The sequence below is a fragment of the Poecilia mexicana genome, unplaced genomic scaffold, assembly GCF_051168715.1.
Source record: "Poecilia mexicana isolate PSO_F unplaced genomic scaffold, ASM5116871v1 scaffold_3, whole genome shotgun sequence".
NCBI lineage: Eukaryota > Metazoa > Chordata > Actinopteri > Cyprinodontiformes > Poeciliidae > Poecilia > Poecilia mexicana.
In genome coordinates, this window is record NW_028263372.1 from 22,539,620 (window position 1) to 22,552,000 (window position 12,381).

A 12,381-nucleotide genomic window follows, 5' to 3' on the forward strand; every position below is an offset into this window, starting at 1 on the left:
TGAGCCACTCAGTGTTGAGCTTTGAAACTGAACACTCAAACTGAGATTTCATTTCTCTGATTCCCTCCTCCGTTCTCGTGATCAAAGATCAGAATAATTGTTGATGAGGAAAATGTTCATTTCTTTCTATCCCTGCAGCCATTGCTGTCAATGTGCTGATTCCTGTGTTGAAAAAAATGTTAAACTTCCCATTTCACGCCTTAATTAAGCAAAATTTTAAAATCACAGCTGCAGACATAACCAGGACAACATTCCCATCTCTAAGCCTTTTAGGAAAAACCAAACTGTTGGCTATTTCTGTTTTTACAAGAGAGAAACACAATTGTCTTAATGGCTCCTAAACCCTTGGGGAAGAAAAAGTCCTGCGATGGAAATGCTCTTGGTAAGACAGAAGGATCGATGATAAAAGTAGGTGTTTCAACAAGAACCCAAATCACACAAGCACTGTGATCTATAGGAGCATTTAACAGCAGAGATGAATGTGCATTAGTGCAAAACTGAATAGAAATGAACAGACAAATACAGAGGTAAAGTGTTATCATTTCCCTTTCAACGCTATAGTTTCTCAACACCTTCTCTGTTATTTTACACGTTAAGTATGGTGGGCTGAACTGGTGTAGATAAAGAAGACACTCTTTTATTCTGATAGAAGAGTTTGTTTTTTATACGGAGCGTCAGTCAACAAACCTTGTGAGATCACTGAAAACGAAAAACTGTGTGAGTCATAATGTGTCGTCCTTGTGTTGATCTGATCTCAGCATATGACACTCGATTAGATTTTAGATCAAACCATCTGGACTGGCGTCAACCTAACAAAATGAGGAAGATTAGGAAAATATTCTTCGAGGCATATGGAGCATCACATGAATTTTAGGCGTTCATGTTACGTTTCGTTTCACTTTCAGATGTGACATTCATCGCCTTGCAGCCACGTTCTTCCAGCTGATGCGTTTGTGTTTTAAGGGTTGACTAGAAAACCATCATCCTCTTCACCTCTAAAGTCGCTAAACAGAACAAATTCATAATAGCACATTTTCACATTTAGGAGTTAATGCTCCACAGAGGCTCTGCTGGATCAGGGTTAAGGCCTCAAATTCACAGCTGAAAGCAAAGTCTGGGCAAAGAAAAGCACAGGTGCATGAAAAGTGCTGCACATTTGCCTGAAATACAAGAGCGTTGACGGTGGGTCGAGCAACTACAAACTACACAATGATATTAAAAATCTTCAGCTTTTAAGGAGAAACGGTCAGACCTGAAAAACTATTGCAGTGCAGTGTGGGAGTGCAGCAGATGGGTCTCAGCAGATGGCGGCCACCATTTCTTCGTGCAATATATGCTCAAAGATTGTTAAATTTCTGGAACAAAGACGGCTGAATGCAGCAGAGCGAGGGGGGAAGACGGACACGCTGCGATATGCCTTTGAGAAGCAACGGCAATCGTTGGGTATTGATTTGTTTCCCCCACTGAGGAGCTGCGCCTTGAAAGATCTCAGTTTGACCTCGGTAGTCGTAATGAAATGTTTACTCAATATTTGGACGGCAGGATGGAGTTTCAGTTTCTACATCAGTGACTCTGTTCAGCCATGTGTCCACAAGAGCTGAACTTGAACGTAAAAACAGTTTTAAAATGCAAGATGTTTACGGTTATCTATGTCTAATGCTCAGAATGCATGTCATGTTAAAGTTCCCACAGAGTTTTCTTTCTTTCTTTCTTTCTTTATTTTTGCATCTGTGATTTTGGCCAAAGATGATTCTGGGCTTCAGTCAGAATGTAAAAATGGCAACAGACAAAAAGAGCCTTTCCAGACATCCCAGTATGCCCAGCTGGCCTGATCAAGCAACCACCTGCTGAAGAAGCTCGGGTCAATTGTACCGGTGGCTTACACATAAAAACAAAGCTGGGTGTCATATATGCGTCTCTCTCCATGACTGCGCCGGTCTGCTGCAGCTGTCTCTGCAGACGCTAATCCAGGACATGTGAAGGAAGACGAATAGACAAGAGTATGACAACGGTCTCTAGAATGAGGTTATTATCTGGGGTCAGATTGAATTTGATCTTGAATTAACAATCAATTACTGCAGGACAAGAGGGACAAATTAATACACCCCTCAGGATGCTGTCAATGTTTCTTCTGGATTCTGTGTTTATTTATACACAAACCTCGTGCTGTAGGTGACTTTATGTTTTCAGTCAACATCTTCTGCCAAACTGAGTTGGTTTACAGTCATGAAGAGTTTCAAAAATAATGTTGTATGGATTGTTTTCTTGTTTCACGTCAGTCAGCCAGAAATAGGAAATTGGAAGGGTTTGCAAACACGTGGCGCGCTCCTTAACAATCCAACAACAGATAATCTGGGTGGAATTGATGGCAAAGGAAAGGTTTTCCAAATTATCCGACTTTACCTCCAATGGTACTCAATGACAACACAAATGAGCAATAATTAAATACAAATGACCTGAGATTACCTGATAGCTGATATACACCAAACCTGCATGAAATGTGTCATTTTAATAACTTTTATTTTACCCTTTAAGGGCACATTTTACTTTAGCATGCAAACACTGACATCCTTTAGAGACTAACAGCTACTTGGCAAAGGAAATGCTACAGCATACTATGAGGAAGGCATTTAACCCAATATCTTAATATCACGATATCTTAATCTCAAATCACTCAAGACAAAATCAGTCTAAAAAGCCACTGTCATGGTTTGAATTATATCCAAATATAATTGGATATAATTAGAAAACACATTAAATATTCCAAAATTGAAATAGTAATTCCACAAGGAACCGTCACAGGTCCCATAATTTTGAATTACATTTTAACAATGTCTTAGACTTTTGTGCTGGTACTGCATGACTGGGATAACTGGGAAAAACAGAGATGCTAAAATTCAAGAGTAGAGAAAGTGTTAGATTTGAAAGTGTGCATGAATTTGAGTGTTTGAAATGAAGTCACACCTCCACCTCTGCGTAACTAAAATCAGAGAACGGTAAATATAATTTAAAACCTGGTTGATTTAGCAGCAAGCGTACACTCATGTCATGAATTGGGATTGTTATAAATGATTTATTTCAGTCCTGATTTGTTTTTCAGACACATTTAGGTTCTTTTTTGTTGTTGCTATTTTTCTTTTATATCTGTGGGTCGTTTATTTAAGGACGACTCTTTTCTAAATAATTTAGAACTGTTTCACTATTGAAAACTTCCATGAGATCAGCTCTGTTATTTAGCTGGTGGCTTATGGATCTCATTATAGAACAATTATTACTTTGTAACACTGACACCTCTCAGCAGCTGGATCTGAATGGATATTGCTCCATTTGAAACAGTGTACAAACCACACTTACCAATTGCATCAGCAGGTAATAAAGTGGCTGCAGCCGCTCACTTTTAACTGAATTCTTGTTCGATTATGAAACTTGTGCAGATGTTTGTAATAGAAATGCAAAGCACAGGGCGTTTTCATGATTTTAGTTTATCTGTCAGAACAGAAGAACACGTGCAATTAATTTCAGGTTATCCTGAATGATTTATAGATAATGTTCAGCTGTTAAAAACAATTGTTTTGTCTTTATGTCTTATCCCCACCCCCCAAAAAATAAATAAAAATCAATAAACTGAACATCCCCCTTTTATTCATCACAGTTTAATAGGCGTGTCACTGAGGGCTCCTGTGTTATCTATAGCATACCAGTGCTAAACATAAAATGCAGCTGTAATGTCATCACTTTCAATTATGATTCTGTCCAGCAGCCGTAATAAAGCCCTCCTCAGTTCCACCGTAGCACAGGCTTTTCTGGGTGGCTTTTACAACAAAGGCCACACTATTGTTCCACAATTTGTATTTCAGCAGTCCAGCCTTTGCACGGTTGACCTCCTGTGAGCTGATTTAAAAAGAACAGCAGATTAAACTGTGTGAATGGGCGGGGGGGGGGAATCAACCCTCCTTTACTACATCCCTTGTAAAAGAACAATGATAAGTAGTGCTTTAGTGCTGTATTTAACCACATGTATCGTTAATGAACTCTTTAAGAGTTGCTTAAGATCGGAGACCAAAAGCAGAGAAATTCACACAGTCTATTTGAAAAAAAAAAAAAAAAGAAACGGAACAAAAAGGCAACATTTTAGCACAAGCCGCCTGAAGCGGGACAGGATTCTGCTTCAGCCCTGTTCCCAGCTGTGGCATTAAAAAGAAAGGACAGGAAAATGGCTCTTACCTGGGCTCCCTGCCCCTCCCTGTGCCTCCATGCAGCTCAGCCGAGAGGATTCTGCTTCTCACCACACCAGCATCGGAGAGTGGAGGACACAAATGGGGAAGGGGAATGTATGCAAGTGAGTGTGCATAGGAGAGAGTAAAGAGGGGGTGGTGGAGGTTGGTGGACACAGCGAGACCTAAGCTCTGAACTGGCTCTGTTCCACCCTTTTTCTGTTTTTTCCCCCTCTCTTTTTCTCTACTGTGCAAATTGTCCCAAACAGGAGATGTGGAGTTCCTCCTCCAGCTCAGTCCACCTGTCCCGCTCTGCCATCAGAGCCATGTGAAGACTACAGAGTAGACAGGGAGGTCTGGCAACGGCGACATCACAGCAAATTTATCAGCCACTTGCTTTGGTAAACGCAGCATTGTGAGGCTTGGCTCGGTGTGTGCAGAAAACAGAGAGATCCAGAGCAAAGAGGAGAGAGAAAGAGAAAAATGGGGAGGGCTGGGCTGGCCGGCTGCCCAGGCTGCAAGAGAGAATGGGGGAGTCAGGGAGGGCAGTGGACCACTGGAGATGGGAAGCTGGTGGGAGGAATACTAGGGAGGACACATGCATGAATGGGACATAAACCCACACGTCAAGTTGACAAACCCAGTTGGGTCAGTTAGTGTGAAATATTGAAAATTAAGGCGTGGTGTCTGGATGGCAGGGAAGAGCGGTTCACTGCAACAAAGACAGTTTGTTAGACTAAAAAAAAAAGAGATTGCCATACCTTTAGATAAGAAGGAAATGGAGCCTCCCTCTTCCCGGTAAAATAAGCTGGTGCAGCTCGCCCTCTACTGGAAAAATGAGGTAATGTCAAGTTGTCAGAAGACAATTTTTTTATTTGGAAAGAATGTAGTGTTTGAGGGAGCTTTTTGGTTTTAAACAGAGAAATCAGAAAAAACAGACAGCACAAATATTTTATGTATTTTTTTTTTGTAAAACTCAGAAGTGAAAAGTTAGATTTTATCTCAAGTATAAAACAGACATACAATGCTAATTTATAATTTCCTTCCAATGAGCCAGACTTTTTTTCTTCACTCTTTATTTACGCTTTCTTTCTTTCTTTCTTTCTTTCTTAAAAAAAAAACTAAAGTTCAATCCTGATCAAATTTAAATTTAAATGCTTCTGTTTGCTAGATCGCTTTTGCTTTGATCTCTAAAAAATTCAGGGATAAAAAAGGCCACTGTTTTGTCTGCACATCAACTGGACATAGCGTTTTTATAAGAGCGAATGAAAAAGAAATTGTGTACGTTTATGAAATACTTGCATTCACGGCTGCGTAGAAGTCGAGTTCGCGCTTTCTAAAAACCTGTCCTTTGCGAGCTTCCGTAGCAGTGATAAACATTGACAAGCAGCTGTTTCTGCATGTTAGTGCTCACGTGGAAGATTTTCCAGTGCAAGTCAGCGTTGAAGAAGCAGCTCATTTCTAACACCAACAACATCATGGAGCCTGTCATTAAAATAAACCCTGGTAAGGACAATGTTCCTCCTCGCTTTACTTCTGTTTATAAATGTAGCTAAGGTTCTGTCCAGGTCGCTGCCATCGTTGATGTAGCTTCGTCTCCTAAACTCATTTTCCTCTTCTGACGTCCAGGAGCGTCGAAGTGGGACATCCGTCAGAGGGTTTGGGACTACATAGAAGAAAAGAACTTGGCTAACTTTCCCAGGCCTGTCCACAACAGAATCCCAAACTTTAAGGCAAGTTCCGACTACAGAAAAACCACCACGTTTTTTAAATTACGTGTTCCGACATCGTAATGCGTTTTTATTATTTGTTAATCCTAATAGTTCTTCCAGCATGAGTGCTGCTTGTGGGCTATTTCGGGTCCCTGGGGTCATTATTTTTTAGGGACCCTAAAAATAGCATGGAACAACTGTTTTTCTCAGTTTTCTTAGGAGAGATACTTCACAGACAGACCACTGCGCAAAGGCTGCAGTTCTTCTAGAGAGAAAGATAATCATCTATGCAGTCTGACGTGGTTAATTTCAAAAGTACTTTTTAGTTTTGCGTCACATGGTCGGTTTTCTGCTGAGTGGCATATTCGACACCGTGAGCATGAAAGAGACTGGTAATGCACAGCCTGGCTGCAATATTTCATTAGATTTTTATGTGGTAGACAAAACTTAAAAGAGTAAATCACTGAGAAGTGGAAGGAAAATCTTGCATGATATTCTAAAAACTTAAAATTTAATTTAGATTTGTGTGCCTCCTCTAATATAGCTAAATTAAATCTAGTGCAACCACTTGCTTTCAAAGTTCACCTAATTATCAAATATAGTCCACCCCTTGTGCAAATTAACTACAGTGTAAATACAGATGCTCTGCAGAGGCTTCAGAGGTTTGTTGGGTAACTGTAATAAAATTTTTTAAAAAAATCAGTGTTCTCTACTTTTAATGTGGGAAAACAAAAAGGTTCAATAAAAATGGATGCTCTGGCAAGGTGCTACAGCTATGATATATCTACAAGTTGTCCTCTAAGCTTAATTAAATTTGGACAACAGATCAATTGATTTAGAAACATGCTGCAAAGCTCCCTGGTTTTAGATACAGTTGCTACAAATCAGGAAACAATTAAGACAAAATTATCTTGTAAACATGACAAATAGTACTACCTCTCAGCTCTGTAATAGTGCTCATTAAACTGATTGATACCCAGTTGAAAAGAAAAAAGAATTAAATCAGGTGTTAAACACAAATGTATTTTCTACATGGCCTCTAAAACAGTAATTGCAGAGTCCTCTAGCTTTAAATGATCAATGTTTTCATGTTATTTATTCTTCCGGTTTGATTTCGTATTGTGTGTTTATTGATCAGGCAGCCAATCAAGCGTGCAACAGGCTTGCAGAGCTTCAGGAGTTTAAGTCAAGCCAGACAGTGAAAGTAAACCCAGACAGCCCTCAGCAGCAGGCTCGCTTTGTCACGCTGGAAGTAAGTTGACCAAAAGTGAAGAAAAAAAACAAACAACATGTATGAATTGCTATTCTTTCCAGGGGGCTTTCGGAGCCTGCAGCAAAGTGGCAGAGTTGCAGACTTTTGCCCAGACGGCCGAGGTGAAGGTGGATCCTGACAAACCTCTGGAGGGTGCTCGGTTCGCGGTGCTGCAGGTAGCACGCAGCTGTTAGAAGAAAAGCACCAAGAAGCACTTTTTTTTTTTCCAAAAATAAAAAATTCTTTGCATTTTTCTGAAGAAGCTGCAGCTGCTCAGATTAATCTGGAGATATAAATCTGTAAAACGGTATATGGGAAAACAAACTATTTAGTGGATTTTTTTTATTTTTTTACTTTATAGAATTAGTAACATCGAAGCCATCGCAACAGTTTACATCATTTCATCTTGAATCTTATTGCAACTTTCATCCTCACTCTACAGTTCTCTGATATATGCTAGTTATGCATAAATGTTTAGTTAAAGTTAGTCTAATTCTCAGTCTTTAGTGGTCTATTGTTTGGCATAATTTACAGGCACAGAAGACTTTGTTGGTTCCGACTCCTCGTCTTCGCTCTGGTCTCTTCAACAAGATCACCCCGCCGCAGGGTGCCAACAAAGAACAGCTGCGTGTTTGCGCCTCATCTCAGGTTTGCAATTTCAGCCTGAAACAATATTCATAAGAGCCAGAGAAATTAAGAGGTTCTTCTAACTGTCTATTGTAACTTTTAAATCTCCTGCAGGGTGTGAAGGACTTCAGTGTTCCTGTTGGCCTGGATGCAAAGGTGAAGGTTGATTTGGTGGTGGTGGGCTCTGTGGCAGTTTCTGAGAAAGGTTTGTTCTTTTTGTGACCAAAGGCTGCTGTTTTTTTCCTTTTTTTTCTGTATATATAGATAGGCACGGTATCGAAAATGGTTTCTTCAGATCTGAAAGTATTAGAATTTTCTCATTTATTCATCCCAAATAAAGTAACGCTGTTAAACATTTTCTTATTAATTATTAATCAAAAAAACATTTCTTTGAAAAATGCCTGAGCATGCACCTTCTGCAGGGTGTCGGATTGGAAAGGGAGAGGGTTATGCTGATCTGGAGTGGGCCATGATGGCTTCAATGGGAGCCGTGAATGAATCCACTGTGGTTGTCACTGTTGTCCATGACTGTCAGGTTAGTATTTGTCTGATTTCCTGGAAAATTGCAAAGGTTTTACAGTATTTTTTTTTTCTTTTTTGCCATTTAATGAAATGATTAAACTGCTGAATTTGTGTTTTAGGTGGTAGACATTCCAGAGGAGCTTATAGGAACTCATGACCTGACTGTTGATTACATCCTCACACCGACCAGAGTCATTAAGACTGAATGCAAGCTGCCCAAACCACAGGGAATCATCTGGACTAAGGTAAAAGCTGAGGCTATTTATCTGTCTTGTGTACCGGTAGTGTGAGATTACATTTGGGTTATTCTTTTTGCATGATGATTTAAATTAACTTTCTCAGGTTGAGAAATATATCATGTTGAAACAGGAACACATACAGTTCAAAGGTTTTTTATGCCACAGCTATAATATTTAATAGATTCTATTGCAGCAGTAGGAACAATTGTTGCAATAAATAAATAATAAATGCAAATAAATGCAATAAATGAAGTGTTGTTTTCTGTTGTAATTTTTTTTCTGTAAAAACGGAGAATATACTCTTACTTAAAGGTTATTATACCAGTAAAATCTCATATCCTCTTTCTCTATTATGTCAGACATTGTTCTCTGTTGTCCATTTGAAGTTGCATTTATAACTCTAAGACCTGGATCATGTGATATTTCCTACTCTGTGCCAATACGTAGTATTTAACATTTTTGAAGTGAACCAAAAAAATATACCTATATAGCAGTCGTGTATTTCATGGCCAATTTTCTGTTTTCTTTGAGGTTGGAACTGCAATTTCCAAATTTGAATGACATTTTTTTTTTTTATTTATCAAGGGCTATTAACATCTAGAAAAATGATGATTGAGGTGGTATTTTAGAATTGGACAGAAAATGAAAGAAAAAAAATCATAAGATTCTCGTCTTTTATGTGTTAAAGCATTTGTCCACAGACTTTGCTTGTTAATCACTGACGAGACAGTAAAGGGAAAATTGGTCATAAACATGTCTGGCAGATTGATTGATTGATTGATTGATCTTTAAAGTCAACTTAATTTTTCCTTTGACTCCAAAGTTTATGTGGGTGAATGTATTGAGGAATACATTTTGACTTTTGTCACCTTTTCCATACTTTGAATGCGACTTAATGCCTGTGTGTAGCTTGATTCGGCTGTATCTGCTCACAGCCTTGCCGGTATGTAGCGCACAATGCTGCCTTTCCAGTATTTCAGCTGTTTCTTTCGCAATGACCCAAACATATCAATTTTATTTTCCAGGAAACTAACATTCTCATTACATATGAATAGAAAACTTCCATAAACATAATCCTCCTCACCGCTGGCTTTGCTTCAGACCACAGCGATATTTCTTTTTTTACTCATCCAGCAGCAGAGTATTTGTTTTGTTTTCAGAAGCCCAGTCAGCTGCTCCTCTGCGTCGAAACACTTCTTGCTTTGTCATGGTTATGTTAAAAACCATGACATATATTTATACAAAAGAAAATAAGATGCAAAGAAAAGCAATAGCATGAATTAAGGCACTGCATCAGTGATATTTGTTTCTTTTTTTAATATTTAAGCATTATTATATCTGGAAATCCTTTGAGATAAAATCCATAAAATTTCTTTTTTTGTAGTCACACTGCCCCCTAGTGGGCCAACCCGCTTACTCATGTTCTTATGAGACGCGAGTGTTTTAAAAGTGTTTCTTTATGCAAATGTTTCACTCATATAGCCTTCAATACGCAATACATCTGGTGTATGAACGCATCCTTTCTGTACGATGTCCAATTTTTACTTTCTTTCCTGTCTATTTATTATATGGTGTGGCTTGAATCCTCCTCCTGATTTATTTCCACTGGCAGAGACTTTGTGTGAATTTCTTGTTGATAATATTTCTTCTCACCCGACACGATGAGCATATCATTCTCGTCGTGTGGCCATGTTGTGTGTAACCTCTGGGTTCTCTCAGACACACATGTAAGTAAACAAGGCCCAGTGACCTCCCAGCCAGGAAGGCCAAGTCTGATCATCAAAGGCGGCTCTGCCCAGCCACCTTGGCTCTGCAGGGTTCAGGAGGAACGACGGGTCAAACAGGCCAGTGTGAAAAACAATAGGCTTGTATCCTTTACATGACTGGTCAGCATCAAAGGCTGCCAGGACACTTGAAGACCCAACAAATCAAGACGGCAGCGGTTATTTTTAACTGTGTGGGAAGTGAAATATCCTGCTGCTGTAAAGATATTTATTAACGGCGGGCAGTATGGGCTAAAACCAGTTCTTTTGTCTTTAGCTGGATGCAGAAAAGTTGGAGAAAATTCCCATCCTGAAGAAGCTGCGTGCTCTGGAGGAACAGGCTGGGAAGGACGTGACTCTGGGGACAGCGTCGCATGCAGCAGAGCCCGGCCTGCAAACTAATCAACCAAAAAGACAACCCAGACGGAGGCCAAGGCGGAATACACAACAGGATACCGAGGGAGAAACCAGCCAGGAATCTAGACGGGAGAAAAAAGGAGAGGCAGATCAGAAACCCAGACAGCAGCCAGCGAGAGCCAGGAAAGACAGCAGGGGAAGTGGCAGAGGAGATGAGGAGGGAGAGGCTGGCAAAGCGGCGAAAGGTAGGAGCAGGAGGGTGGCGAGGGAGCAGGGCCCAGAGGAAGGCAGAGGCGAAGCGACGAGCCAGCGGAAGCTCCCTCAAAGTGTGACCACCGTGTACCTGGGAGGAATCCCCGCCGGGCTGCGCGTCAGTGAGCTGAAGACCGCGCTCAGGGAGAGGAGCGCCGCCCCGCTGAGGCTCACCTGGCAGGGGGCGCAGCACAGAGCCTTCCTGGACTACAGCGACCCTCAGGTGGCAGACCAAGCCCTGGAGGCGCTGCAGGGCCTGAGCCTGAACGGTCACAGCCTGCAGGCCGAGCTGGCCAAGAGCCAGCGGGGACACAAGAGGTCCGGACAGAGACAAAAGCCATCCGCGGCTGCGAAGTCAAAAGCGTCCCCGCCAGATGCTAAAAGCGACGCCGCCAAGGAGGCTGATCAGTAACGGCAGCAGGCAGCGCACCGCCACAAAATACCTTCATATTAGTGCACGTTTAATATCTTTAGAAGTGTTGATCTGTTTTTATCATTTCAAATGGAATCTGTTACATGAGCTTAATGTTCGCTGTAGTTTTCCAGCAAAAACAAGACTTGAAGGTGTGAGGTGAAATTAAACGTAGGGTCAGTATCAAACATTTCCTGAATTGTGTTTGTTGTAACATTTGAAATAAGCTTAAAGATTCCCACATGTGCCTTTCTCTGTTTACACCCAACTCTCACTCCATGTGTTTAGGTCATCTTCCTTCCTGAAGGTTTATTTTGTGTAATTTCTTGCTGCAGGTCACGACGTTTCTGTAGCTTTCTGTTCTAATTTAAAGACACACTAAATTTATTTTTCATAGTCGAGCTTTTCCAGCTATAAAAAAAAAAAAAGCTTTTAGGACTGATAGTCTGTTGGAGGAAAAAAAAAAAAGGCAACACAAATGACTCCACCATCTGGAAACCGTGTAAATGATATTGATTATGGGTGCATGAGACCTTACAGTGACATTTCAAGAAACTTTCAGTTTGCAAGAAAACTTACATGAACAAAGTTGCCATGTCTTTAATTTATCTTTTTTTTTTTAAAAATCATTCTTTTTTCATTTTCTTTGATCCAATTCTGAAAAACAGAAGTGTTGTCAAATTTTGTATTTAAGATAGCATTGGAAACCACTGAAACCACACATGTCCCACTGGATAAACTCAAAGTCAAACCTTTTCTGCTATTTTAGCTAAGATTTATGTAAATCTAGTAAGTCTAGAGAGCCCTAGTTTGGCCGTAATTATTTTTTTTAGCTTATTTGTGTGATTTTTAACCTGCGAAATTCAGGTTTTGTAGTTCGAGTTTAAGATCATTGTTTGTATTTTTGTGTAAAGCTGTTACGTTAAGGCAGATTTGCTTCTTAGTCATTTCAACTTTTTTTTTACTGTGACATCCTGTTTCGATCCTCTGTTTAATCTGTCTGATAACACTATTAAAGCACCCAGTCATAA

The 12,381-nt window shown here is 40.2% G+C and overlaps 2 protein-coding genes across 4 annotated transcripts in view; one reads left to right on the plus strand and one right to left on the minus strand.

Moving 5' to 3' along the window:
• Nucleotides 1-5,446, minus strand: part of dbndd1 (dysbindin domain containing 1) — a 19,699-nt gene extending 14,253 nt beyond the window's left edge. The window contains exon 1 of the mRNA XM_014991474.2: nt 4,225-5,446. Within this exon, the coding sequence (XP_014846960.1) occupies nt 4,225-4,255 (31 nt within the window). The 5' untranslated portion in view covers nt 4,256-5,446. The remainder of the gene's footprint in view (nt 1-4,224) is intronic.
• Nucleotides 5,447-5,533: 87 nt separating this feature from the next.
• On the plus strand, nt 5,534-12,381 carry mthfsd (methenyltetrahydrofolate synthetase domain containing). 3 transcript variants are annotated; one of them, XM_088004335.1, is made up of 9 exons: nt 5,534-5,720; nt 5,844-5,951; nt 7,069-7,178; nt 7,241-7,354; nt 7,713-7,826; nt 7,920-8,010; nt 8,228-8,340; nt 8,447-8,572; nt 10,607-12,381. In XM_088004335.1, the coding sequence occupies exons 1-9, from the start codon at nt 5,615-5,617 to the stop codon at nt 11,348-11,350; spliced, it is 1,626 nt and encodes a 541-aa protein (XP_087860461.1). In that variant the 5' UTR covers nt 5,534-5,614; the 3' UTR covers nt 11,351-12,381. The 3 variants fall into 3 exon arrangements, with proteins under 3 accessions (XP_087860461.1, XP_087860460.1, XP_014846957.1); XM_088004334.1 differs by lacking the exon at nt 7,241-7,354 and having other exon boundaries at nt 5,535-5,720; XM_014991471.2 differs by lacking the exon at nt 7,069-7,178 and having other exon boundaries at nt 5,536-5,720; nt 5,844-5,947.